Source organism: Podospora pseudopauciseta, chromosome 1, assembly GCF_035222475.1.
Source record: "Podospora pseudopauciseta strain CBS 411.78 chromosome 1, whole genome shotgun sequence".
NCBI classification, from domain to species: Eukaryota; Fungi; Ascomycota; class Sordariomycetes; order Sordariales; family Podosporaceae; genus Podospora; species Podospora pseudopauciseta.
The window spans coordinates 98,453-123,608 of record NC_085892.1 but is presented as its reverse complement, the minus strand read 5'-3'; the positions used below and the strand labels follow the sequence as shown (position 1 = coordinate 123,608).

Genomic DNA, 25,156 nt, shown 5'->3' with positions numbered 1-25,156 from the left:
CATTTACCTTGGAGTGCCGACATAGACGGTTTTTTCGATCTCTCGGGTCTGTTTGGATGAGATTGGTCTCGCCTCACCCACGAACTGTCAGCTCGTCGTTCAATAATGGTACGTATGAAAAATGCAGCGGCACATGCTAGCACGCCAACCTGTGGGATCTGCCAGAGGGGCAATGGGAGGGACCCTATCAGAACTTCTCGGATGATTGCCCGCTCCTCGGTCTTCTCCTACTATGGTCATCCGTCACCTGAGCAGGCCCTCGACCATAAAAGTAACATCGACATGCGATGCAATGGATGGCAGCACAAACTAGCGCAAGCAGCAAAGGCTGCATGCAGCAGCAAGATCTTGCTCACAACATTCTCTCGTCACCCCACAAGACCCTGGTGCCATCCTCGCTAGACATTTGGCCACGATCAACGGGATGTGCCGCTTGCCTCCCCAATCACTCACCACGTCGGACCTCGTACGGCGCGGTTGGATTAAGGTCGATGGCCCTTGCTTTGGGGTGCACCGACTTCATCTTGGCAAACCCACGTTCTCACTGCCAAGATGTCACCAACCCTCCTTTGGGACTGGGAGCAAAGAAGGGGGCAACTAAAAGATAGAAACGGCTGAGAGGGCTGATGGCCTAGACAAACAAGCAAGCCCTAGGCCTTGGATGGGGGTAATTAGCGGGTGAAAGGGGAGCTTGACTGGGGCTTTCCCCAAGTCTTGGATTGTTTTTTCATACGTACCATTTTCATGGTTCAAGTTGCTTTCTTTGATGAAAGCTGAATTAGCAGCAGCCACGCTGCACGTTGTTTGACACGCCTCCCACGTTTCCTCGTCTGTTGTTCCTAGCTGCGTCGGACTTCCAACAATGGCCATATGTCAGGTTGAAAGTTCCTGAGATGGGACGGGAGCCTTGGGATCTAGACCCCGAATCAAGTAGTCTTCGCACGCGGGACGGAGCTTTCTGCCAAACTGGAGAGCTGGAGTGGATTGTTACCTGGATCTTTTCACCGAACCTGACCGGGAGGGCGGCTTCATGCATGCAGAGGACTTGCCGTTCACATTTTCTTCCTGCCTGCAGCTTACTGCCGAGACTGAACCAAGCGCTTGGAGAGAGTATCTGTGGAGATCTGGATCAGCATGAGATGGGATTTTGGGTGTAGTGCTGGGGATCAGTCATGGCATTATCCCATCGAATGGGGATCATGACGGTAGCATTGTGGGGGGCCGCGGCTCAGGCTCTTTCATCTGGAAGCTGGAGAATGCGTCTCTCCTAACCGCCACCGAGTGCAGTGTTTTTCTTCCTGTGATGTTACTGTCGTACGCCATGGTAGCATGTCTCTGTTAACTGCAGATGGCCTTTCCGCAGCGAACCGTGTCTCAGGCTTCATGATTGAAGCCCTCTGCATGACATCAGGAGGAGGAGACAGAGGCATCGCATATATGACCTTGGGTCGTCTAGATTGGGACGATCTCGATAGCGATATCTTGTGTGGCAATGTCACCTTCTGATCAGACTGCTTCACTGTAATATGTTAGTCGTGAGAAATCTTCCCATCCATCTTTCGAAGCTGTATTAGATGGTGTGGATGGACGTCTTTTTGGTTACAGAGTCGGACTTTTGGGTTTTCACAATTGACTACCTACAGCAGGGGTGGTGGTGGCGGCATTTTTCTCATCTTTGTTGCCTGTTTACATGCCCCTGAACCCCTGAAGCGATTAGAGGTATCCACTTCAATCAACAAACACCAGAATACTATCACGAGGGACAAGTACATCACCTCTGTGTTGCCAGCTAATGTCGCTGGAAAGCCGTCAAGCTCCTGCAGAGCATGCACTGAGGCACCTTTTTATGGTTTCGTGGTACGAGAATCTACTTGTTAAAACAGCCTATGGCCCTGTCTAAACTTGCAGCCCACTCTGCAGGCTCCTCAAAATTTTCTTTGCCTCTTCCCTTGTCTTCTCGACAATTTCGCCTGCCGGGTCAACACTTCTGACCAAACCAACGCCACTACCAGCATATGTTGCCGTCCTGCCAGTCTGTCTTCCCCAGGCTTTATCGCCGTCTTCTTTCACACTCTGGTCGTGTTTCTCCTTCAGCTGATCAAAAGAAATGCCACCCTGAGTGTGTTCCTCCCAGCTTCTGTTGACTATTGTCCTCGGCGCCCACTTCTCTTCCGGCCACCCAAACGTCCCCCTCAGGTGATTATACAGATGAGTCCTAACTGTATTCTTTCCGCCGTCTTTAGCCTCAAGCACAGCGTCCTGGTAACCCTTTTTGATTCTCGCCTCGTTTGAACACAGAAACCTTGTCCCCATGACCACCCCAGATGCCCCCAGGCACAGAGCCGCAGCCACACCCCTCCCATCAGCAATCCCTCCCGCCGCAAACAGTGGAATGTCACCTGCACCCCTTTCCTCCAGTGTATCTTTGATTTCAGGCACCAACGTCCCCAAACTAGCCCCATCACTCGTCCTCCCATGCCCACCTGCTTCCTGTCCCTGGACAACCAGCACATCTGGCCTCCCCCGTTTCGACTCTGCCGCCTCAACCGCCTCACCCACAGTCCCAACCTGCAACCAAATCTGACTCCTCCCCTTGGTCACCCCTCTCAACCCCTCAGTCCAGTCGTCAACATCCTTTTGCCCATCCTTTGGCGCAAAAAGCCAAATCGCCGCCGGGATAAACTTTTCCGCCGCCTCCTTCGCCGAACCGAGATCACCATTCCACAGCTGGAACCCAATCCCAACAGGTAGAACCCCCTCGTCTTGGACGTTGAGCCGTGCAGCGTCAGAAGCCCGCTGTGAACATAGAGAGGCGGCTTCGGTCAGATCAGTCAGGATGGACTCGGGCTTGATACCTGGGCCGATGAACCCCAAACCTCCAGCCTCAGAGACGGCGAAAGCGAGAGCAGGGCCCGACATGACACGCATGGGGGCTGAGATGATCAATGGGAAGGCGGCCCAGGGGTAGTGGCTCTTGAGTGAGTTGCGGATGGATGAGGCGGCCATTTTGACAGTATCGATAGTTTGGTGCGTTTGGCTCAGGGCAGTTGTCAATGATGGTGATGATGGTGATGATGGTGATGATGGTGATGATGGTGATGATGGTGATGATGGTGATGATGGTGATGATGGTGATGATGGTGATGATGGTGATGATGGTGATGATGAGGGTGGGTGGGGTCTTTAAAGGTGAACTAGTCCGCGGAGTTCCGGTTACTCTCGGGCGGGCCAGCCAAACACAGCTCGTTCCTGAGCAAATCACGGTCGAGGCTTGTGGGTTTAACTCGCCGCCGACGGTGATAACGGCAACAACTCGAACGCCTTTGTTTGCACACCTGCAGGCCGGTGGGTTTTCGATATGCTAGGGTGTTAGGTGAGCATAAACTCATCAGTACGACCTCGATGGTATACTTGCTGCAACACAGAGCAATAGCGGCAACAACCAGCAAAATATCCACCATTGGAATGAGTGAAGTGATGAGATGCGTAATACAACATATATGCTCATAATCATGATGACCGTACCCAACCGTTGCCCATACCCATGCTACCCAGCCGTTGTCCACAAACCAAAGAAAAGGAAAAACCTCAAGCCACAACCGCAACCCCAATCCCAAGCGGAGCCTGGCTCAACATAGCATTATTAGCAACATGGCCTTCGGGTACAGCCTCCACCTCGTCTTCAAAGTCGGCCCAACCCCTTTCAGGACCCCAGCGAACTGACAAGCCCCGTGCATATGCAAGTTCCAGCAGAGCACGCATCATGGCGCCCGATTTCTTGACGCTTGACCAGGCGTCAAAAGTCAAGCAGTCGATAAATGGCATCTCATCCAAAACGCTGCTGAGAAGGCTGGTGCTGAAACCTTCGTAATATCCATCGTGACGACGGAAGCCGCTGAAGATGCCATCACTGGGATCGCACTCGACAAAAACGGTCAGTTTGCGCACGTTGACGCAATCAGCAAGCCCGAGCGCTGGGTTCACAACCCATCCGCGGGGAGGTTTGCTCCAGCCGGGGCCGAGCCGCAACTCTAGGGATGTCAAGCAGTTACGCTGACGTGGTTTGAGGCGCGCAAGGAGAGGCTTCTTCGTCTTGAAGTAGCGGCCCGGATGCGTAGGGAACAGCCGGAAAGTACGGCTGCTGTAAAACATGTGGGTTGCCTCATAGTAAATCGTCTTGCATGTGCGCATGAGGCCCAGCTTCTTGTGGATGCGCTTGTAATTTGCCGGATCAAGGTCGAGAACACGGTCGACATCGGCAAAATAATAACCATAAATGGTGATCCGGAGCTCGGGTGGCAGATCCAAGAACCGGAACGGCTTCTTTGGCTCGGCCTTCTTGACCACGGCCGCGGTGATAGAATGGCCGGGCGTATCGGAGATGGTCAATCCGTGCATCTTCTTCAACATGTCATCATCCAAGTCGTGTTCTGCCTCGGAGGCATAAGTAGATGGGTAGGTCGAGCTGACCGGGGTCGCGTCGCTCGAAGGAACCGGCGTGGGGCGGGCGGAGGACGAGGCGAGAGAGGAGGAGGCAATGGCGCGGGCACGAGGGCCCTTTGCCGTCGTTCGGCGGGCCATGCTGCGCTACTCTATACCGTGGTATCTATGAGGAAGGATATGGGCTGGTTTGGAGGTTTGGAAGTCGAGTAAATGCTCAGTCTTGGCTTGCAAAAGGCGAAAGTAAGGCTGTGTAGTGCCAAGTTACGAGTTAGTAGTGGCAAATGTTTGCTGGAGGGACGGACTGATGAAACCTACGGTCAATTCTGGTTTGTAACAGCTAATCGCAAATGCACAGTCTGGGTGCTTGTTGGGCGGGCACAAATGCAGAACTCAGAGGGTGGTCCCATGGTGAGCACTGGAAAAAGTCGACTCGTGGACCACCCTCTAGAATGCATCCGCGGCGGCCATGGCAGGCAGATGTGACAGAAGAATTGATGCTTTGGCTGGGATGAAGGTGCGAATCATGGAATCGCAGGGGTGGAGAACGGAGAACCAGGAGGAGGAAACAGCCGCGACTTTTGAACCAAACCAGGTAGATGAGGGGAAATGGATGAATGATAGGTTCAATCTCACAGGGGAGGGCAGGTACTTCAGGCACAGGTTCGACGACTGCATCGATGCAGAAAGGCAGTTGATGATTGAACCGAATCCCATGGCTCAATGCTCAATGGCATGCGGGGCATCACAAGGGTGGGGCACGTGAGAGCGGGGCTCTCCGACAGCCAGTTCACCATGACGAAAGACTGGACCCACCACTGCGGGCTTATCGGCTTATCGGCGATCGAGTTGAGAACATGCGATTGGCCTGGCAGGTGGCAGAGGGCCGGCAGTGGCAGGGATTGTGTGGGCTTTTTTGACTCCAACGACTGCTTGGCAGATGTGCAGCAAGAAGGTTTTGAGATTTTTTGGTCAGAGCTTTGGACCAAGGTATGGGCCTCAACTGGTCAGTTGTTCAGCTGTCATCGAGGTTGGAGCACTTTGACGACTTGCAACCCATCTTCACATCCAGCTGCTTCCACTTCCATTCTTTCATACGATATCGCCGACTGTAGCCGAGACCGAGGAGGACCCCGAGAGACTGAAGCAGCAACATCCAGACAACAAAAGTCATGATGCTGGCACGAGCTGCTGCGCGCCCGGTTGCGGGTGCGAGAGCTGCGGCTTTTGCGGCGTCGTCGGCCCTCCCCCGCCAGACATTGCCGGCCGTATGGGCCCGAGGAATGGCCAAGGACAACAAGTCGAGGTTTAATGCTCCAAAAAAATCACCGTCACAAAAGGCCGCTGCCGAACAGCAGCAGCAACCAAAGCAACCAGATGCCCCGCCATCACCACCACCACCACCGCCACCACCGTCGTCGGCCGCCGAGACAGAGGCCAAGTCAACCACACCCCAGGAACAGGAGCCCGAAGAGCCGATACCTGATCTGTCCAAGCTCCCAGACCTGACACAGGGCATCCCTTCGACTTTGGAATACGAACGGGCCGGTGCTACAGACAAGTCCACCATCGGAGACGAGGCGGCTTCGGAGGCCGAAGCGGCGGGTGCTGGGAGCGGTGGTGATGGGGGTGGCAGCGGCGGGAGAAAGAGGCCAAAGGGTGAGCTTCCCGCTTCTGCCTATGTCTCGTCGTCGGAGCGCAAGCGGAAGTGGTGGACCTATTTCGCACTCGCCTCTGCTGGCTTGGGTGCTGTCGGAGGCACCGTGTATCTGGGCAGGGAATGGAGCGAGGAGGAGCTCGCCAAAAACCCCAGTGTTGGCAACGGCTGGAGTCTGGGGCTCTGGTGGAAGCGCGCCGTGTCACGCATGACGGAGACTGTCACATACTATCAGGAGCCGTCATTTGAGAAGCTGCTCCCCGACCCTGACCCGTCCTTTGAACGTCCCTACACCTTGTGCATCAGTCTGGAGGATATGCTGATTCACAGCGAATGGAGTCGCGAGCATGGATGGCGTGTGGCAAAGCGGCCGGGCGTGGACTACTTTTTGCACTACCTCTCGCAGTACTACGAAATCGTCCTCTTCACCACCGTCCCCTGGGGCACCGGCGAACCGCTGGTGCGCAAACTGGATCCCTACCGTTTCATTATGTGGCCCCTCTTCCGTGAAGCCACAAAGTACAAGGATGGCGAGATCATCAAGGTATGACTGCCAGCCCTCCCCTATCTGACATGGACGCCGTTAGACTTACACACGTGTCTCCAGGATTTGTCGTACCTCAACCGTGATCTGTCAAAGGTGATCATCATCGACACCGAAGCCAAGCACGTCCGTGCCCAGCCCGAGAACGCCATCATCCTCCCTAAGTGGAAGGGCAACCCCAAGGACAAGGACCTGGTCGATCTCGTCCCCTTTTTGGAGTTTATTCACACCATGCAGTACGATGACGTCCGCAAAGTCCTCAAGTCGTTCGAGGGCAAGAACATTCCAGTCGAGTTTGCCCGCCGTGAGGCCCTCGCCCGCGCCGAGCATCAGCGCAGGCTGGGTGCCAACAAGGTTAAGGCCTCGGGCGGCGGCATCGGCTGGCTGAGCAGCCATCTCGGCCTCAAGCCAAGCAACATGAGCTTGATGGTGACGGAGGGTGAGGAGAACCCCACCGAGGCGTTTGCCAAGGGCAAGATGCTGCAGGATATCGCGCGTGAGAGAGGCATGCGTAACTACTTGGCGCTGGAGGAGGAGATCCGCAAGAATGGCGAGAAGTGGCTGAAGGAAGAGCAAGAGCTCCAGGAGAAGATGCAGAAGGAAGCCATGAAGAGCATGAAGTCGTCCATGTTCAGCTGGTTCGTCAAGGATGAGGAGACATCAGCCTCATCCTCAACAGATAGCACTTCGGGGCCCAAGACGGCGTAGACCTGAACACCTCCACTATGTAACAATAGTCCAACCACTCTTTTTCTTCCTCTCTGATGCTCGAGAAGATTGGGAGAATGACCTCTCTTTCTGTCTCGGACAGGGTGGCCGGAGCAGCAACAGCAGCAGCATGTGAGCCACGGCTACGTTGGGACAGCGGCACATAGGGGTCATGGTAATGCAGCAGGGCGGCGAAAAAACGACCAGGTTGATTTGTATGTACGATTACAGGCGATCAAGGGGAAAAATGTATGCGTATAATTTGTCACTTCACTTTTTTTCTTTCCCTATATCGGCATGACAACACGTTTGAGGTGGAACAAGACTTTTTGCCCTCTGGCTTGGACGGCAAGGAGAATCTGTGACAAGAGGCTCCGACTGATGGCCGACCATGGCACGACACAACGTCTTGCTACGTGAGGTGGAAGAGGGGGCGATGGTGACATGCAAGGGTCCCTGACAGGCATTTCGTACTGATTGAGCAACCTCATTCAGTGACCTGGCAGATCTCGGATGAGTACAAGCAGTGCCAAACCGCCCAAATGGGGAGCCTGATGTTGCACGCTGATGTTGGGGTGGTGGAACAACACAGGCCGGTTTCACGACATGTTTGGCATACTCAACTTTGGTGATGGTCCGGGATGATATCTTTTTTTTTCTCTTTCCTTCGCCTGTCAAAGCCTTGGTGGAAAAGAGTTGTCAGAAAGGTACGGTCAACGTGGGCAAGGAGGCGGGTGTTACGTTCAAGTTAGCCACTGGACAGTCCTCACGAGAGCTGACAGACCTGGGCAACAGGAACATCGTCCTGCCGGTCTAGAAGCGCAATGACCTAGGCCAGGGGGACCATTGCAACCGGTGACGACCACGACTTTCTCTCCCCCCACCGAGATTGAGGTGAGAGAGGTGGTGGGTGGTCGATAGCGGCCGGGTCACGACGTGGTTTGTATGGGTGACGAGCCGGGCGCTTGCCTGTTTCTTGCTACCCAGCCGCCATGAGCTGGCTTGGTGTCTTTCTTGACGTGGTCGATCATTCTGGCTCGCGCAGACAGCAATGCGAGTTCTGGCCGGGCTGGTTTGCTCAACGCTGTAGAACAAGAGGGTAATTCTCGTTGACTTCAACCCGGGCGTGGTTGGGATGTTGAGGAGCGAAAAGGATATATATTTCCATCTCCCTCCCCCGGTTTGGCGTTTGGAATATCTCATCATCCAACGCATACATCTCTGCATTCATACAGTCTTTCTCTACTCAGTTCCAGTCGGCTCCAAAAAGTTGTCCTTGTTGAAGCCTCTCTTGTCGCCAAGATGCATATTTCTCGCACCGTTCTCACCACCATCGCCATTGCGGCAACAGGCTCAGCCCTTCCCGCCTCCAGCTGCGGAAACGGCAACTGCCCCCACAACGGTGGAAACACCCGCATCTCGAGCGGCAACGACCAGGGCGCTCAGCAAGGTCAACAGGGTCAGCAAGGCCGCTTTGACAAGACCCGCCAGAACGGCAATGGTGGTCTGTCTACTCGCTCCCACGACCTAATGTTCGCCGCTGGCCACGGCGCCGACTCCGGAAACCAGATGGGCGGCAGCAACACCGGCAACAACGGTCTCTACGACAAGTCCGGCGACTACCTTGGCAAGAAGGAGCTCAATCACGAGAGCCTCCAGCTTTCGACTACGTCTGGCGGCTCCAATATCCCCTTCACCAAGGAGCAGCAGTACCAGCCCCGCTCCGAGGTCAACTCCGGGCTTCACAAGAACAACAACGGCCAGCAGCAGCAGCAGCAACAGCAAGTTCAAGAGAATGGGCAGCTCATGACCACCCTCGACAAGATCCGGGAGCTTCTCTTTGGTCCCCAGCAGCAGCAGAACCTTGAGCGCCAGCAAGAGGGCAAGGGCAAGACCCAAGTCCGCCGCTCTGAGGTTCAAGGCCAGCAGCAGCAGGGCCCCATGGGCTCTGGTGCCCTCGGCAACGCTGGCCGTTTCGAGTCCAACGCCTACCCCCAGAACAGTCTCGAGCAAGAGAGACAGCGCCTGAGAAACGGCCAGCTTGAGCAGCCACTCGGCAACAACGTCAACAAGGACGAGGGCCTCACACAGGGTCAAAACCAGAGAATCCATCTGGATAATGGCAACCAAGGCCAACAGTCGACCAACGGGCAGCTCCAGTCCGCTATCAAGGGCGGTGAACACCAGAACCCAGCCATGAAGGAGCAGGATGTCCCCACGATTGTCATTTCCCAGCATGAGAAGGTCCAGCCCCGCGGTCAGGGACAGTCTTCCTCCAAGGGCTCCAGCGCCAGCACCAACAATGAGGGCGACAGCGAGTCCACCAAGTTTGTCCAGCCCGCCCAAATGAAGACTTACAATCAGGAGGATACCCCGATGCAGCAGAAGCTTGAGAAGGGTATCTCGTCCTCTCAGCTCCTCAACAAGGGCGAGAACAACAACCAGGGCCGTCTTTCTGGCCGTGCCGAGCATCAAAACACCAACTCTGGCATGACCAATGGGCAGGACGCAAAGGCTGAGAAGGTTCTTGGCTCTTCGGATCAGGGACAGCAATGGGGACAAATCCAGGACGAGCTCAAGAAGTGCCTCTACGTCGCTGGCCAGCAGGGTGACATCAACATGTGAGTTCATGCCTCTCCCGGCGTGAGAACAAGAGAACTGACCAAGAAACAGGCTCCGCGACTGCTTCAACAACGACGCCGACAAGATGTCAGGCTCCCTCCAAGGGCAGCAGGGACAGCAGGGGCAGCAGCAGCAGCGCTTTGATTCCAACAACTCCGGCCAGAATCAGGGACAGCAGGGGCAGCAGCAGCAGCGCTTTGATTCCAACAACTCCGGCCAGAATCAGGGACAGCAGGGGCAGCAGCAGCAGCAGCGCTTTGATTCCAACAACTCTGGCCAGAACCAAGGTCAGCTCCAGGGTAACAAGGTCCAGGCCTAGGCTTGCCGACAATGTTCAACAAAATCAACAAAAGCATTTATGAGGATGGATGACTGGGATTGGATTAGATCAGTGATGGACGTTTGAGCCTTGGTCTTTTTTGCATTGCTCTTTTTCTGTGCTAACAGCAGCCTGGATATCTGGGCGGCCACTCGTTTAGTTATCTCATTATTTCCTTGTTTTCTGTCATTTTGCATTGCATTTGTTTTGTGTTTTGTGATATTCTTGTGCTGTCGAGTTGGGCCACTCTGGCAAGAACTTCTTAGCTCGAGGGTAGAAGAATAAAACAGTCATTCACTACTTTGCTGATGTCCAATGAAATGACAAGGGGCCTCCTATTTTCAAGTGGACCCTAACCCTCGCCTCCAACCAACCAACCGCCGCCGCGACTGATGTGCCGTTGACATGCCGTGCCGCGACTCGACTTTGACGTTGCAGTGGCACACGCTCGCTGACAAGTGCCACTTTCGGGGTCCAACTTTTTCTGGGACGTTTCCATTGTTTCAATCGAACCTGATGATCAACCTCGACGACGCCAACAACGGATTTTTATTTTCCTCATTCTTTTTTCCTTCTCCTCGCTCCTTTCTGATTTTCTTGTAATTTGTAATCTTCAAAAAGAAAATGTCATGACGCGATTCTGCAGCTTCCCAAAGCCGATGGCGATTCTTCGCCATGTCTTGCGCGTCCTCATTCCCGTCTCCATCGCCCTGACGATTTATCTCTACCTGTACCCAGTTTTTGGCGCCTGCGCATTTCCGCTGCCGCCGTCTTCGTCGTCGGAAACACGGTCGCCTTTCCTCGAAACGGCCAAATCCCACTGGGTCCCCGCTTTTCTCGCCAATGCGACGGCGACAGCGACAGCGACAGCGATCAACTCGAGCATCGAGGAACCTCCCGCCCCGGCGCTCCCCTCGAAAAAAGCCCCTTTCCGTCTCCTGACCCTCGGCGATCCGCAGTTGGAGGGTTCTACCTCGATTCCGATTGAATACCTCGGCGTTTTCCCCCATGCGAAATCTCTCGTTCGCAACTTTAAGCTGTCGCGACTCGGCATCAAGCAAGCCCTCCACGATGTTGTCGATATTCTGCTAGAGGACACCTTCAACTTTTTTGAGTCGGTCCGCAAGATCATCGACCTGTTCGGCAACGATTTTTACCTTGCCCACATCTATCGGTCTGTCCACTGGTGGACTCGCCCCACACACGTAACGGTATTGGGCGATCTTGTCGGTAGCCAGTGGCTCAACGAGGCCGAGTTCACCAAGCGCGCGAACCGATACTGGAACCGTGTCTTTCGCGGCGCAGAAAAGGTGCCCAATTCTCTGCAGGCGTATCCGGCCGAGGAGTACGATCTGTCCGGGTACCTCTCCCGCTTTGACAATGACACCACCTGGGCCAGGCGCATCATCAACGTGGCGGGCAACCACGACATTGGCTATGCGGGAGACATCACCACGAATCTGACGGCGCGCTTCGAGAAGGCGTTTGGAAAGATCAACTACGAGCTGCGGTTTGAGCTGCCCCTGCCCGAAGGTTTTGACAGCAAGACTCTATATGATCCCGACACCAACACCGAGTCCACCAGGCTGATCCCTGAGCTGAGATTGGTGGTGCTCAACGACATGAACCTCGACACCCCGGCGCTCTCGACCCAACTGCAAGATGATACTTATACCTTTATCAACAATGTCATCAACACCGCAGCCGCAGTCGAGTTTGAGGGGCACTATACCGTGATTTTGACCCACATCCCGCTGTACAAACCAACCGGTGTCTGCGTCGACCAGCCCTTTTTCGAATTCCACTCGCACGACGGGACTCTGAAGGAGCAAAACCAGCTCAGTGTTGCCGCGTCAAAAGGCTTTCTGGAAGGAATCTTGGGCATGTCGGCTTCTTCCAGTGCCCCGGGCGGCGGCAAGGGGAGAAGAGGCATTATTCTCAACGGCCACGACCATGCTGGATGTGACACGTACCATTATGTGAACCAGACGGCCGAGGGTGGAGAGTTGGAGTGGCAGGTGAAGCGGTGGAGGCAAGCGGTGAGGGAAAAGACGGTGGGAAAAGAAGCGGAGGGTGTCCCGGGCGTCAGAGAGATCACCGTCAGGAGCATGATGGGAGACTTTGGCGGAAACGCAGGCTTGTTGAGCATCTGGTTTGACGAGGAGAGCTGGCAGTGGAAGGCCGACTACGACACCTGCCCGCTGGGGACGCAGCACCTGTGGTGGCTGGTGCACATTCTGGATCTCATCGCTGTTGTTGGGCTGGTGGTGTACATTGCCTGCGGAGCTCTCAAGGTGGTGGGATTGGATGTTGATGGTCTGTTTTGGGGATCAAGCAAAGCATCAGCCAAGATGCCAGCGGCAACTACACAAACCGAAAAGGCCCGAGCACAGCCCAAATCTGGGTAGGGGTGGTTGCCTGAGTTGATATTGTATATCTACCTGGCCCTGTGCATAGACAGTTGGACATGCCCTTTTTGGATGGCATCCTCTTGGTGTATATTGAACTCATATTTGGTCAGCCCAATGCGACCCCTGACATTTATGCATATTATCTTTCGGCTCCAGCACGGCGGTATTAAAGCGTCCGAGCTTTCAACCCCATCAAGATTTAAATGCTCGCTAAGCAACTCCGGCCCTCTTCCTATAGGACCGCATATCCATCCATATACTCCGTATGGACCGAGCCAACGCCGGCGTCACAGACCAGTAGAGCTAGTCCACCTGGCCCATCTTTTGTCGGCTGGCGATGCCGCGTTAGGTTTCTATTGGTGGAGAGTCTTTGCGGCATCGTCGTCGTGCTGAGAGAAGGCGGTGTTGTCATCAGCTAGCATCTTGATATCAAGACCCAAGCAAGAGCTGAGGCCATCCCAAGCCTTGTGATCGGTACTCCACAGTGCCGCGCAAGAATTGATCCCAGCTTCTGCCATACACAAGGGCAGGGCATCCCAGCACGTACCCCACAGGCACCAGAGGCGTGGGCCCAGTCGTCGAAAAGTTTAAATTGGTAGAGGCAACAATTTGCCAGATCACCACAACAGGAAGGAGAATCGCTGGTAGGGTCGGGGTTCGGGGACTGGGCGAGGGAGCTTGACTGGTGCCTGTGATCGGGCACTGCCGTGTGCCGAAACGTGTTGTCCGGGTTCGAAATCCTTCAATTTTTCTTCGGTCAGAATAACCGCGGGATTCACGGGGGCTCGCTCGGACGCACCACCCGTTGGCCGTTGCCGGTCCGCCTCGGCCGGGAAGAGCCAGCCGTTTTCATGCCGCTTTTTTATCAAAAAGAAGAACAAGCTTGGGCCTCTCTGTTTTTCCCGTCTCCACCGTCCGATTTTGACTCCTCAGCATCGCCCTGTGAGCACTGTTGATCGATCTCGCCAAACAAGTTAGGCTCCACCGAAAAGATCCTCGTGGGCCACCAGTCGCTTGGGAGCTAGCGAGGAGAAAAGCAACAAGCAAAGTCTACCACACAGACGACCTAAAGAAGAAAAAGAAAAAAGGGTGGCTTGTGAAGGTGGAACTAGAGATATTCACTACAACACACTAGGGTCCCGGCAACGTGCACGCGGGGAAGCCTGTTATTAGCAGCGCGACCTCAGGGTAACATTCAAAACTAGGTGACTGAGATCACAAACGTCTCGTCAAGGCTCTTGCAGGCATATATGTTAACAAGCATACAGTATCTACAGAGGTGCAACTGCCGCTGTCAAGTCACGCGAGGAGCGGAAACAAACAAAAACGCTGCTTGGCCCGTGGAGGATGCTGTTCGCAGAATGGCATCATGTCGAAGAATAAGAAATTATAGGCCACGTTTTCTCCTCTCTGTCCTTGAGTGTGACAGCAACATCCCAAACTATTGGCAAAGTAGGGCCAAGGATCCATCAGAACAGAAACGAATCAATGGTCAAGTCCCTACGCTACGCGGTGACCCTAGGCGGCGCCCCTTGATGTCGATATGGAAGCTTCGGGGACCATGCTAGTCGAAAACAAAAACCCAAACGAAACATCCACAATAGTTCTGGGCTCGATCTACCCCTTTCCGTTTCCGGCTAAGCCAACCCTCTCCACCAGGCTGCACACAACACAATCCCCTGTCCTTCAGGGTTTGCTTGCCAGCCCAGGAGGTCGGTACGACAAGGGCCACCCCTCGGCAGAAACGTCGATAAGGAAGGGAAGCCCGGGGGCATGATAGTTCCATGGTATTAGGTCTCAGTTTATCCACAGCTGTTGAGTGGGTGTCTTCCGATCCTTTCCATCTTTGATATTCTGTATAACAATTCCAACCGCCTCCCTCCCACCGGTCCCCTGATCATCTCGGCTGCCTTGATAATCTCGATCTCCAGCATCTGCAGATCTTTGTTCGCTTCACAGGTCGATCCAGCCGCCCAACCGTTGGCAGTTGGGGTTGTGTTCTTCCATACATTCGTTACCTTTGTTTCGTTCACCTTATATTAGCTTTCCGGCGAGTTTCGGATCGACATTCAGACAACCAACGATGGCCGACGTAGTCCTCACTACGCAAGAGGACGGCACCAAACCGGACCAGTTCGCCACCCCAGTCGCGCTCACTCCCGCCGAGCTCGCCGCCCTTCCTCACGACGATGCCGGTCCAAAACTCGTGGCCTGCGTCTGGACCCTTACTTGTGTCGCTGGCGCCTTTTTGGCTCTGAGACTCTACTGCCGGATGCTCAAGAGGCAGAGTTTGTGGTGGGATGATTACTTTCTCATTGGAGCTATCGTAAGTCTCACGATACCCCCAATTCTCTTGTCTAGGTCCCCAGTGCTGACGCGTGAGCCAAGTTGTGCATCACCGCCGAATCTTCCTTGATGACCTACATGACCACAATGGGATACGGCAAACACATTTGGGATTTCCCCATGGAGAACATGATTCACCTTTTGCTTCCCATGAACATTTCGGGCACCCTCTCCGTCACAGCTGCCGTGTGGTCCAAGACATCCTTCGGCATCACCTTGCTTCACCTCACCGACGGCTGGATCAAAAAGGTCACCTGGTTCTGCATCATCAGCATGAACATCGCCATGGGCCTGTCCGCCTTGTTTCCCTGGGTCTCTTGCACGCCTATCCAAAAAGTCTGGGACATGTTCGTCGAGGGCACGTGCTGGGCGCCGCACATCTTGGTTCGCTACAACATCTTTTCGGGTTCGTATTCGGCCTTTATGGACTTGACACTTGCCATGCTCCCGTGGAAGTTTCTCTGGGGCCTCCAGATGAGAAACAGCGAGAAGATCGGTGTGGGTATCGCCATGAGCATGGGTATTTTTGCTGGAATCACGGCCATCATCAAGACCAGCATGGTCAATGTCATGTTGTCTGAGGATTTTGGTAGGTCCCCCAGACTGCTGTAGAGAAGGACATTTTGCTGACCGACCTTAAAATAGCCGATGCCATTGACCTTTGGATTTGGGGCAACGCCGAGGTTTCCGCTTCGATCATCGCCGCCTCTATCCCCATGCTTCGTGTTCTCGTTCGTGACGCCAAAACCTCGAGACAATACCACAGCGGCTACGTCAAGGAAACCGGTGCCAGTGGCAACCGCAGCAGAATGATCACCATCTCCAGCCGGCCCGCCCCCACCGGCAGCGATCTCGAGCTTCACCGACTGGGTGACGACGACCAGAGCGACCGAGGAATCCTGGTGCAAAACGGGGAGAAGATGAACCCAGGCAAGAACGGCATTGCCCAGGTCACTGAATTCACTGTTCAGTATGAGGATGAAAAGACGGCCCAGAAGGTTTAGGGGTCCGGCCCTGTTGTCATGTTCTTTTCTTTTGTTCCTGGAATGAAGTGACGGCCGGTTGAAAGGAGGTTCTGGAGAAAAGGCGCTGTCAGGTTTGAAAACTGATTCTCAACATCCCAGTTCGGTTCTATAATACCTGGTTTCAGGAAATATTTCTCTTCTTTATTGAACAACAAACGCCAGGTGATTGCAGTTGGTGGAAACACAAGACGGATAAATCTAGACTGTAACCCTCACACGTTGTGTGTTTTGAATCTTGTTCCCGATCAAGCCTCTGATATATATGACAGAACTCCCAGAGTGCCTTGTTTGCCCGGCACCTTTTACGCCGCGTCAATATGGCTAATACGGATCAACCCATCATCAACACGGCTTTACCCCACAAGGACCAAGCATCCGGGTGACGGGATGCACGGGTTCGGGGATTAATGCCACGAGGTTGATGTACCCCAGCTTTTCTTGGCCGTCTTATATCAGACAAGGCCGGAGTGCAGCTTCTTGAAGAGCAAATCGCTAGATACCTGTCCAAGAGCAAGTCATCATGCGTTACTCCATTCTCTTCACTGCGGCGACAGCAGCCGTTTTATCGGCTGCGGCACCAGCATCGAGTGAGAATGACCAAGAGATCTCCCCCCGTCAAGTCCAATGCGCACCCTTGCCTTTTCCCTTCCCGACCTGGCAACAACTCCCACTCCAGTCCTCGCTCCCTGACCCCTTTTTACCGTTAAAGTACACCACCACCGACAACGCCGCCGGTTCCTCGACCTTTGCCCGCGATGTCATGACCGGCAACGCCCCCAACCGCATCAAATCCCGTGCTGAGTGGTACCAGTGCCGCCAACCCGAGATCCTCCAGCTCCTCCAAGAATACCAATTCGGGTACTACCCCGACCCAACCCAGGAAAAGGTCGAAGCCACCCGGTCAGGCACGACCCTGCAAATCACCGTCACGGGTCCCCAAAACAAACGCGGCTCCTTCAGGGCCACCATCCAGCTGCCCTCCGGAGCGAGCAGCTCCCGTCCGGCGCCCGTCGTGATCAACATAGGCGGCATGCAAAACCAGCCCTACCTCCAAGCCGGCATCGCCGTCGCCCAGTTCGACTACACCACCGTGGCCCCCGACAGCAACTCCAAGACGGGAGCCTTTTGGAGCATCTACAACGGCCGCGACATTGGCGTCCTGACCGCCTGGGCCTGGGGCTTCCACCGCACCCTCGACGCGATCCAGCTCACCGTCCCAGAAATCGACCCCTACCGCGTCGGTGTGACTGGCTGCTCCCGTCTGGGGAAAGCCGCCCTGGTCGCGGGGCTGTTTGACAAGCGCATCACCGTCACCATGCCCATGTCTTCTGGCGTTCAGGGGCTGGGACCGTACCGGTACTTTACGCTGTCCGGGCAGGGGGAGAACCTCGAGAACAGCAAGCAGGGTGCCGGGTGGTGGTCGAATTCCAAGCTGGGGAGTTTTATGAACCACCACGAGAACCTGCCCTTTGACGCGCACACCATTGCCGCTGCCATCGCTCCGCGGGCGTTGATTATCGACCAGGGAACGGGCGACCAGTTTGTGAACAGCAAAGGGACGGCAACCGTCATTTTCCCAGCGGCCAAGGTGGTGTATGACTGGCTTGGGGCGGGGGACAAGATTGGAATCAATGTCAGGAGCGGAGGACATTGTGATATGAGCGGATTGTACGTTTTCCGCATGCCTGATCAATTTGTGTGGAAGAAAATGCTGACCGAAGCAGTAACGGGATCCTGCCCTTTGTGCAAAAGATCTTTTTCAACACCACCACCACCAGAAACTTTCACAGCCTGGGCACCTACAACATACCTCTGGCCACATCGTACCCTTGGGCAACTGCCGTTCCGCAGGCGTAGGCTGGGAAATTCAAGATAGCTGTAGCATCATCACTCTCTGCACAATAAACATCATGAATCCAATTATTTGAGAAGAAAATCAATGGTATACGCTGCTTTCAAATCATTACACCCATTTAAATCATATCCAACCATAAACACAAGAAGCAATCATGTACAACCCGCTCAACGAACGTATCAGCAAGAGTTGAGTGGGCAGGCAATCTGTGTGCCCTTGACTGCTCCGTCGACGCCGGCCAGCGTAAGGACAGCGCCCACAACACCACCAAGACCCTCGCCGGCAATGAAACCTGTTTGAACAACACAGTCAGTCACATGTTATGAAACCAAACACTAAAAATAACTCACCAGCTGCCACAGCATAGCCGTAAATGTCCCATGTGCGCATGTTGTACTTTCTCCACAGCGCGGCGATGATGGCACCCAGTAACGCAGCGTTGGCAAACACCGGGGCGGGGATGACCCAGGAGAGGGCGATGGCACCCCAGTTGGGCAGCCACTTGCGGTACTTTTCACGCTCGCCCACCAGGTAAAAATGACGGAAGACGACCTGCGCAACAGACAAGATACCCATGGCAATGGCAAACATGCCGCTGCTAAAGGGAATCTTGACGTTGGGGTCCGTGACAGCCTCGGCCACGGCAGCCCAGGCGGACACGGAGGGGACGTCGAAAGCGCAGTTCTCACCCTCGGCCTCACCTTTCCAGATGCAGGGGTAGGCCGACGTGAAGAGGACAAACAGACCTGGTGCGAGCCACACCGAGACGAAACTGCCAATGCATTGTCCAACCCACTGCTTGATGGGCGATGTGCCGATCAAGAAACCGGTTCTGAAATCACCGACAAGGGCGGCAGCCACATCAGCACCGCCAGAAGCAATACCACCGGCCACCAAGTTGAGCTTCTGGGCATGCTTGATGCTGAAACCACCTCCCGAGGTGGCGGCACCAAAGACGAGCTGCGAGGCCTTGGCGGCGGCCGTCAGGGGGGTCGTGTCGGTAACAGCGCCGATCTGGATGGCGAGGAACGAGAAGAGGAAGGCAAGCAGGATGGCCAACAGGGTAAGACCGGGGTTCATCTCCCACTGGAAGTGGAAGATGATCATGGAGATGACGACCGTCACGAGAAGGCCAACGAGCCACATCCAGTTCTTGACCTGTTGCTCTGGTGGGAAAGGATCCTCAACCATGCTCTCGCTCCTGACCTTGGGTGCGCCGTGCTTGGCGAAGAAGTTGCTGGACTTGCCACGCTTGACCAACATTCCGTTGATGCCACCGCAGCCCTGGTTCCAGATGGTGCTGACGCCGCTCCAAATGACCTTGTACTGGACAAAGAGCTCGGCCATGGACGAGCACACCATGACCATGACACCGGGCCAGAGAAGCCAGTATCGAGGAGAGGGCGTAACCGTGCCGAGGTTCCTGAGGGAGGCAAAACTGTAGTAAGAGTCCCACTGGGGATCCTCAGACAACTGGATGCCGATGCATTCGCCGTAGTGCACGAGCAGGGGACCAATAAGACCCCAGGCAATGACGGCACCGGCAAACATGGAAATGGCGGGGTTGAGACCGATCAAGATGCCGGAACCGATAAAGGCCGGGGTCCATTCAAAATACCAGCCCCAGGATTCAATATTGAGCGCCCAGCTGGTGTAGCCGCTCCAGATGTGAATCCACGTGAAGAAGTGCCAGTCGTACAGGATGCCGATGGCGTAGTACGAGACGACACGGTGAATCAGAGCTCCCACGAAGCAGATCATGAGGCACTTAAGCTTCTTCATGGCGTCAAGGCTACCGGCAGCGCCGGCGTGCATGGAACGGATGGTAAGAGCGACGGCGGTCGGCGTGGGGAACATGAGCTTCAGCTCACGGGCGACCTGGACAATGAAGAACTTGCGGAGAGGCGTTACGTAGAACAGTCCCACAAAGGAGCAAACCAGGGTGATAGTGAAGATGGCACCAATGTCATCCATGGGCGAGTGGCCCTCGGGCATCACACCGAGACGGTACATGGCGGGGATGGCGGCGACGAAGATGCCGCCGGTACCACCCGCACCCGTCGCGACAGCCTGGACGATGGAGTTTTCCTGCGGACCGAACAAACCGCCGATGATGGGAATCTGCCCACCAGACTTTTCCATAAACTTGAGGATACCATAACCGAAAATGGCACCAAACATGTTGGCGCTGAAGGTGAAGCCAGTTTTGAGACCTGAACATGATGATTAACCAACACGTCTGGAGAAGAGCAGACAAGATCGCTCACCAAGGTACAAGTTGGAAGCAGCGACGAGAGAGCCCAGAATGCAACCAACAACAACGGCTCTGATGGTAAGCGGATTCTCCTCATAGGGAATATCGGCTTCCATCTTCAGCGGCTTCCACAAATCCTCCTCCTCCTCCTCGGCACCGTCGGATCCATGGTCCTTTTCTGAATTCCCAACCGTCAGTTCCGTTTTGAGCTCATTGGGACCTTCGATGGGTGGTTGGCCTTCAGAGAATGGGCGAATGGTGCCCGAGGCCGTGGTGGTCTCGAGCGCCCTCTTCTCCTCGTCAGCCATGGCGGGCGGTGTAGTGTGGTGTGCTGTATGTTGTTGACCACTTCCCCCAGAGGCGATGGGGGCAGTTTTGAAGGGAAATCGTGGAATGCAAGGGAGACAGAAGCCCACGGAACCGCTTGGGGTCGGGCAGCTGGGTATTTAATCATTGTGTTACGTCCCCCAGGAACTCGGCCCCAAGCTTGATCGGCACGCTACACGGTACCTACCTGAGGATGCTCTACTGTCAGTACCATCACCGAGGTTCGAGGCGGGGACCAAGCCGAAAACAGAATGTGCTTTACTCATGTCGGTGGTTATCTGGGGACTTGCTTAGGGCTTGTGTGTCATCCCACCTCGACCATTGCCACAAGAGGCGACCATCAGCTTGATCGCAGGCCACCCCAGAGATAAGCAGCAGAGGCGCCGATGAAACGGTCTGCCGGATGCATATTGGAAGTTGGAGAAAGCTCCTGCGGGCAACCAACCGCAGGCGTTGAACAGATCAACCCATCTATGCACGGCAATGTAGCAGTCCGCCCAGTCGGCCGTCAGTCGATTCGCCGGAGCGACAAGAATTCCCGTAATAGGCAGGTCGGTAGCCCACTAGGTTCTGAGGGGGGAGAGTCATGATATTAAACTCGCTTGTCAGGTCTTGATGGCGCAAGCTGTCTGGCTGCAGACGGCGCGAAGAATTCCCCGCCGATCTGGCAAGTGACATCCCTGGGGGCTTTAGCCTGTTGCTTGCTGCTTCACGCCCGTCTGGGCAGCTGTCTGGGTACCCGTCTGGCGTCTGGGCAACCATCGGTGCAGCCGGCTGTCTCATTGGAATGTTGATGTTGTGACTTGAGCTGATAAGATGTTGGCGCGGCATCAAACGTCAGTGTGCATGGAGTCGATATCTCTGTCATCAAGAGAGGCCGTTATCGCTGCCGGGGGGTGGGCTTCTTGATGGTCAATGTCATTGGCTTTTGATGTCAGGGGAATGGTTTGCGTAAGAAGCTTGGCCATTGCTTCAGTCTGCAACTGCCGCCATGCCGAGAAGAGAAGGAAGCTTGGCCGGCTCATCAATGAGCTTGTCCTGCCCCGCTCCACGTGTAACTCTCGGCTGGTCCCATGTTTCATTGGCCGGGAGAAGGGGTGGACGACCTTGAAGCCAAACGCCATGGAATCGGACCAGACTTCTGGAATCGGCTTGGCGCTGTAGTATCCATCACGTTGAGATTGGGCAGAAGAAAAGGCAAAAGGACGATAGATGACAAAAGTATCCATACCGCTGCTGCTCTTCTCTATGCTCTTGCTCCATCGGGTGTAGTTGAAAGATGATCCATCAGTGTTATTCTTGGCAAGGGTCGAACCGTGGCCAGTAACTGCACCGCACTTTTGCCATCTACGATTTTGTGTTACGCGAGGGAAAACCCACGTGAAGATCAGGGATGGCAAAGTAGAAGGCTGGATAGGCTGGCGGACAGGTTCCCCCTCATCATGGAAGAGCATGTCCATTGCGAAATGCTATAAAAGTTCCTCCTTCATCAACGCGTTTGATGATGTTGGTGCTGTGGGCGTGTTCTTCACGGTGAAGAGACAAGCCGGACACTGTGTTGTGGGGTTGGAGACTAGGGTGGGCTGCGGGAGCTAAAATCCTTGACGAACGTTGTGAAATGCGGGTCACCCTCCCCGCCTTCCCACCATCCAGACAGTGCTGGCCTATGAAGTGAGTCGATTTGTCCGGAACAAGAAGGTCGCTTGCCTGCTCCTCCTGTGCCACCATCTACATCCTGACCTTTGGGAGCTGCATTGGCAGACAAGAGCAACATTCGCTGTGGCCTTAACGGAAGATCTGATATCCATCTTGACCTTCCCCAAATGCAACTTTGCGGTGGCATATCAGGCGATACCTCTTGAGTTGCAGAGTGGGAAATGGCACCCCAAAATACACATGACAGTCTGGACCTGCGCCGCCGAAGCCGGACCGCCTCAGTGTTGAACGTGGAAGGTAGAACACAAATATCGCTCAATTGTTCCTAAAGTTCTACCCGGGTATTCCCGCCGCCATATCGACACCTTCCCTTTCGCGACCTCTGCACAAGAATTCTCTTCACTAGGAAAGAGAGTGGGCAAGCTTACCTTAATTGCCCTCCGAGACACCCAGATACCTACCTCCAGAGGTTCAGACGCATGGCTGTTACCCTGCGGTGGTAACCTGGTGAAGTACGTGGGTACCTCGAGCCCCCGAGGGGAAGCATCCCTTTCGTGGACTTGAGTTGCTGTTTTGAACAAGGGTGAAGTTGTTTCTTGGAATCCTGGATTCAACGTGGCTTTCCACTGACATATTCTGAGACCTTTCTGCTAACTTTGTCCTTGATGCTTGCCTACGATGCACACGCAAAATGTCCCTACACTAAGGTGCCAGCTAAGTACCCAGAATTTGTCACCTTGGTATTGCGAGCATCCATCCCCACCTACCATCGACCACCATCTTGGGTCTCTTGCGAGAATGATCGCCGTCATTAAACTTTGGACTGCATCTGCAGGGTCGCTTTGCAGCAACTTCGACCGTGACTGCACGGGTCCAAGCACTCGACCTTAATATCCACCCGGCCAGGGCGCTGGGACGAAACAGACTCCCGTCGACAGTGCTATAAACATCAAATTGTATGCATACCCGAAATCACGTCCAGTCACTCGGATCTATGAACACCTTGGTTACTCTCATTGAAGATGTCCGTGCCATGCTTTTCAAACCAACCAAACAAGACAATTCCCCTCGAAGTGATGCGTCTTCAGCAAAAGGATCATGGCCACGGCGATCGGGCCAAGTCTACACAGGGTGTTTGCTCTCGTGGTGTGGCCCGGAGGACGAGGTCACACGAAGCCTATGAGATTAAGATGGACGTTAGACAGAGAGTGACCCCCTTGTTCTTTCTCTTCTTTTGATTCCATCAACAGCATGTGCTTGCAAACCTGAACACGAAAAGGTCCGACATGCTTCCGAATCGAGCCTCGGTGTAGTTGCCTTGTCCGTCACAGGAGGCATCGCGTACCACAACCTATATCTAAAATCCGAGGCAAACAGAACACAACAGAAGGTACCACTCATTCAAGGCGCACTGCTTTGCTGGAAGCGGGCCTAAGCTGTCCCGGCCGCAAGACCTATCCCGGGACCCTCCATGGGCAGGTCCACGAGAAAAGGCGTTCTTTCCTTTTCTATTCGCGAGTTCCATAAGTAGAAATTGTTTCTGTTTGACAATTATCCTCGCCTCTCATTCTTGGTATCCGACCACTCCAACACAGTTGGTCGCCCGGCATGGCGATCATCAAGTCTCTCGTTTTCGCAGGTCTCTTGACCGCTTCCACCGCATTAGCACCGGTCGCCGTCGGCAACACGGTCCAAAAGGGCACAGCATCGTTGACACAGGTGCACAACCCCAAGTTCGTACGCAACGGCCCACTTGAGCTTGAAAGAACACTGCGCAAGTACGGCGCGCCTGTTCCGCACGACCTAAAGGCGGCAGTCAAACGGGTTCGGAGAGCAAGAAACCAAAAGCGTGCCGAAATCGAGGGAGCAGACGATGACGATGACGATGACGATGAAAATGACAGAGGCAGCGTCCAGAACTCACCCAAGTCATACGATGTCGAATACCTGATGCCCGTTTCCCTTGGCACACCCGCTCAACAGCTCAACCTCGACCTTGACACGGGGTCCAGTGATTTCTGGGTCTTTAGCACATTGCTCAAGGAGAGCATGATCAACGGGCAGACTCTTTATGACCCCAACGCGAGTACCACGGCGGACAAGATGGAGGGATACTCGTGGAAGATCACGTACGGGGACCAGAGCTACTCGAGCGGGGATGTCTACGTCGACACAGTCACCATTGGTGACTTGACGGTGTCGACTCAGGCTGTGGAAGCAGCCAGGGAGGTCTCGGAAGAGTTCACAGCCGACTCTGACAATGACGGCTTGGTGGGCCTAGGCTTTGGCATCATCAACACGGTGATGCCCTACAAGCAAAAGACTTTTTTTGAAAAAGCCATGCCCGGGCTTGACTCGCCGGTGTTTACGGCTGATCTCAAGTCTGGCGCCCGTAAGTCACGACCCCTGCAATTGCTGTTCCGTACTAACCTGATACACAGCTGGCCGTTACAACTTTGGGTACATCGACGACGGGGCCTACACGGGGAACATTACATATGTTCCAGTTAACAGCAGCGACGGCTTCTGGAGCTGGGTGTCGCCCGGGTTCCAAGTTGGCACGACGGGCAGCTTCAACAATACACGCATTCACGGCATTGCGGACACGGGTACTACCCTGCTCCTTTTGCCCGAGGGCGTATGTGAAGCTTTTTATGGCCGGATTGCCAGCGCCAAGTACGATGCCTCTCAAGGCGGATACACGTTTGAGTGTAACGACTCGACGACTCCCGACTTTTACTTTGGGACCGGGAACGGTCAGATGATCAGGATTCCAGGCAGTTACCTCGCGTACTCGAAAATCGACACCAGTAGTTTGAGGTGCTTCGGAGGGATGCAGAGTGACAGCGGTGTCGGGTTTACCATCTGGGGCGATATAGCCCTCAAAGCAGCCTTTATCGTGTTTGACCAGGGGAGTGAGCGGTTGGGCTGGGCCGAGAAGTCTCTCTACTAGTGTCGAAAGAAAGAACTTGAGGATTTTGGCACCAACATT

General features: G+C 54.6%; 10 protein-coding genes across 10 annotated transcripts; 6 read left to right on the top strand and 4 right to left on the bottom strand.

The window, feature by feature from the left end:
- Positions 1 to 1,896: 1,896 nt before the first annotated feature.
- On the bottom strand, positions 1,897 to 3,006 carry QC763_100720 (uncharacterized protein; the record flags this gene model as incomplete). Its single annotated transcript, XM_062906618.1, has 1 exon — positions 1,897 to 3,006. The coding sequence occupies one exon, from the start codon at positions 3,004 to 3,006 to the stop codon at positions 1,897 to 1,899; it is 1,110 nt and encodes a 369-aa protein (XP_062769416.1).
- Positions 3,007 to 3,588: 582 nt separating this feature from the next.
- QC763_100730 (uncharacterized protein) lies at positions 3,589 to 4,581 on the bottom strand (the record flags this gene model as incomplete). The annotated part of the gene is made up of 1 exon (XM_062906619.1): positions 3,589 to 4,581. The coding sequence occupies one exon, from the start codon at positions 4,579 to 4,581 to the stop codon at positions 3,589 to 3,591; it is 993 nt and encodes a 330-aa protein (XP_062769415.1).
- A 796-nt stretch (positions 4,582 to 5,377) lies between these two features.
- TIM50 (mitochondrial inner membrane protein required for protein import) lies at positions 5,378 to 7,349 on the top strand (the record flags this gene model as incomplete). The annotated part of the gene is made up of 2 exons (XM_062906620.1): positions 5,378 to 6,641; positions 6,705 to 7,349. Exons 1-2 carry the CDS (start codon positions 5,613 to 5,615, stop codon positions 7,347 to 7,349), a joined length of 1,674 nt encoding a protein of 557 aa, XP_062769414.1. The 5' UTR covers positions 5,378 to 5,612.
- A 1,302-nt stretch (positions 7,350 to 8,651) lies between these two features.
- Positions 8,652 to 10,611, top strand: QC763_100750 (uncharacterized protein; the record flags this gene model as incomplete). The annotated part of the gene is made up of 2 exons (XM_062906621.1): positions 8,652 to 9,970; positions 10,023 to 10,611. 2 exons carry the CDS (start codon positions 8,652 to 8,654, stop codon positions 10,288 to 10,290), a joined length of 1,587 nt encoding a protein of 528 aa, XP_062769413.1. The 3' UTR covers positions 10,291 to 10,611.
- Positions 10,612 to 10,919: 308 nt separating this feature from the next.
- Positions 10,920 to 12,698, top strand: QC763_100760 (uncharacterized protein; the record flags this gene model as incomplete). Its single annotated transcript, XM_062906622.1, has 1 exon — positions 10,920 to 12,698. One exon carries the CDS (start codon positions 10,920 to 10,922, stop codon positions 12,696 to 12,698), a length of 1,779 nt encoding a protein of 592 aa, XP_062769412.1.
- Positions 12,699 to 14,784: 2,086 nt separating this feature from the next.
- Positions 14,785 to 16,267, top strand: QC763_100770 (uncharacterized protein; the record flags this gene model as incomplete). The annotated part of the gene is made up of 3 exons (XM_062906623.1): positions 14,785 to 15,027; positions 15,090 to 15,636; positions 15,693 to 16,267. The coding sequence occupies 3 exons, from the start codon at positions 14,785 to 14,787 to the stop codon at positions 16,049 to 16,051; spliced, it is 1,149 nt and encodes a 382-aa protein (XP_062769411.1). The 3' UTR covers positions 16,052 to 16,267.
- A 303-nt stretch (positions 16,268 to 16,570) lies between these two features.
- Positions 16,571 to 17,995, top strand: QC763_100780 (uncharacterized protein). The gene is made up of 2 exons (XM_062906624.1): positions 16,571 to 17,740; positions 17,797 to 17,995. The coding sequence occupies exons 1-2, from the start codon at positions 16,593 to 16,595 to the stop codon at positions 17,927 to 17,929; spliced, it is 1,281 nt and encodes a 426-aa protein (XP_062769410.1). The 5' UTR covers positions 16,571 to 16,592; the 3' UTR covers positions 17,930 to 17,995.
- Positions 17,996 to 20,489, bottom strand: QC763_100790 (uncharacterized protein; the record flags this gene model as incomplete). The annotated part of the gene is made up of 3 exons (XM_062906625.1): positions 17,996 to 18,219; positions 18,278 to 20,140; positions 20,195 to 20,489. 3 exons carry the CDS (start codon positions 20,487 to 20,489, stop codon positions 18,107 to 18,109), a joined length of 2,271 nt encoding a protein of 756 aa, XP_062769409.1. The 3' UTR covers positions 17,996 to 18,106.
- An 849-nt stretch (positions 20,490 to 21,338) lies between these two features.
- Positions 21,339 to 21,968, bottom strand: QC763_0000250 (uncharacterized protein; the record flags this gene model as incomplete). The annotated part of the gene is made up of 2 exons (XM_062905019.1): positions 21,339 to 21,394; positions 21,740 to 21,968. 2 exons carry the CDS (start codon positions 21,966 to 21,968, stop codon positions 21,339 to 21,341), a joined length of 285 nt encoding a protein of 94 aa, XP_062769408.1.
- A 211-nt stretch (positions 21,969 to 22,179) lies between these two features.
- Positions 22,180 to 25,117, top strand: QC763_100800 (uncharacterized protein; the record flags this gene model as incomplete). Its single annotated transcript, XM_062906626.1, has 2 exons — positions 22,180 to 24,556; positions 24,606 to 25,117. Exons 1-2 carry the CDS (start codon positions 23,773 to 23,775, stop codon positions 25,115 to 25,117), a joined length of 1,296 nt encoding a protein of 431 aa, XP_062769407.1. The 5' UTR covers positions 22,180 to 23,772.
- Between the last annotated feature and the right edge of the window lie 39 nt (positions 25,118 to 25,156).

Bases quoted from the DNA above. Each gene is read 5' to 3' on its own strand.
- QC763_100780 (XM_062906624.1), top strand. From the start codon at position 16,593: ATGCGTTACTCCATTCTCTTCACTGCGGCGACAGCAGCCGTTTTATCG. The intron at 17,741-17,796 runs GTACGTTTTCCG...TGACCGAAGCAG, and splicing joins CATTGTGATATGAGCGGATT to TAACGGGATCCTGCCCTTTG.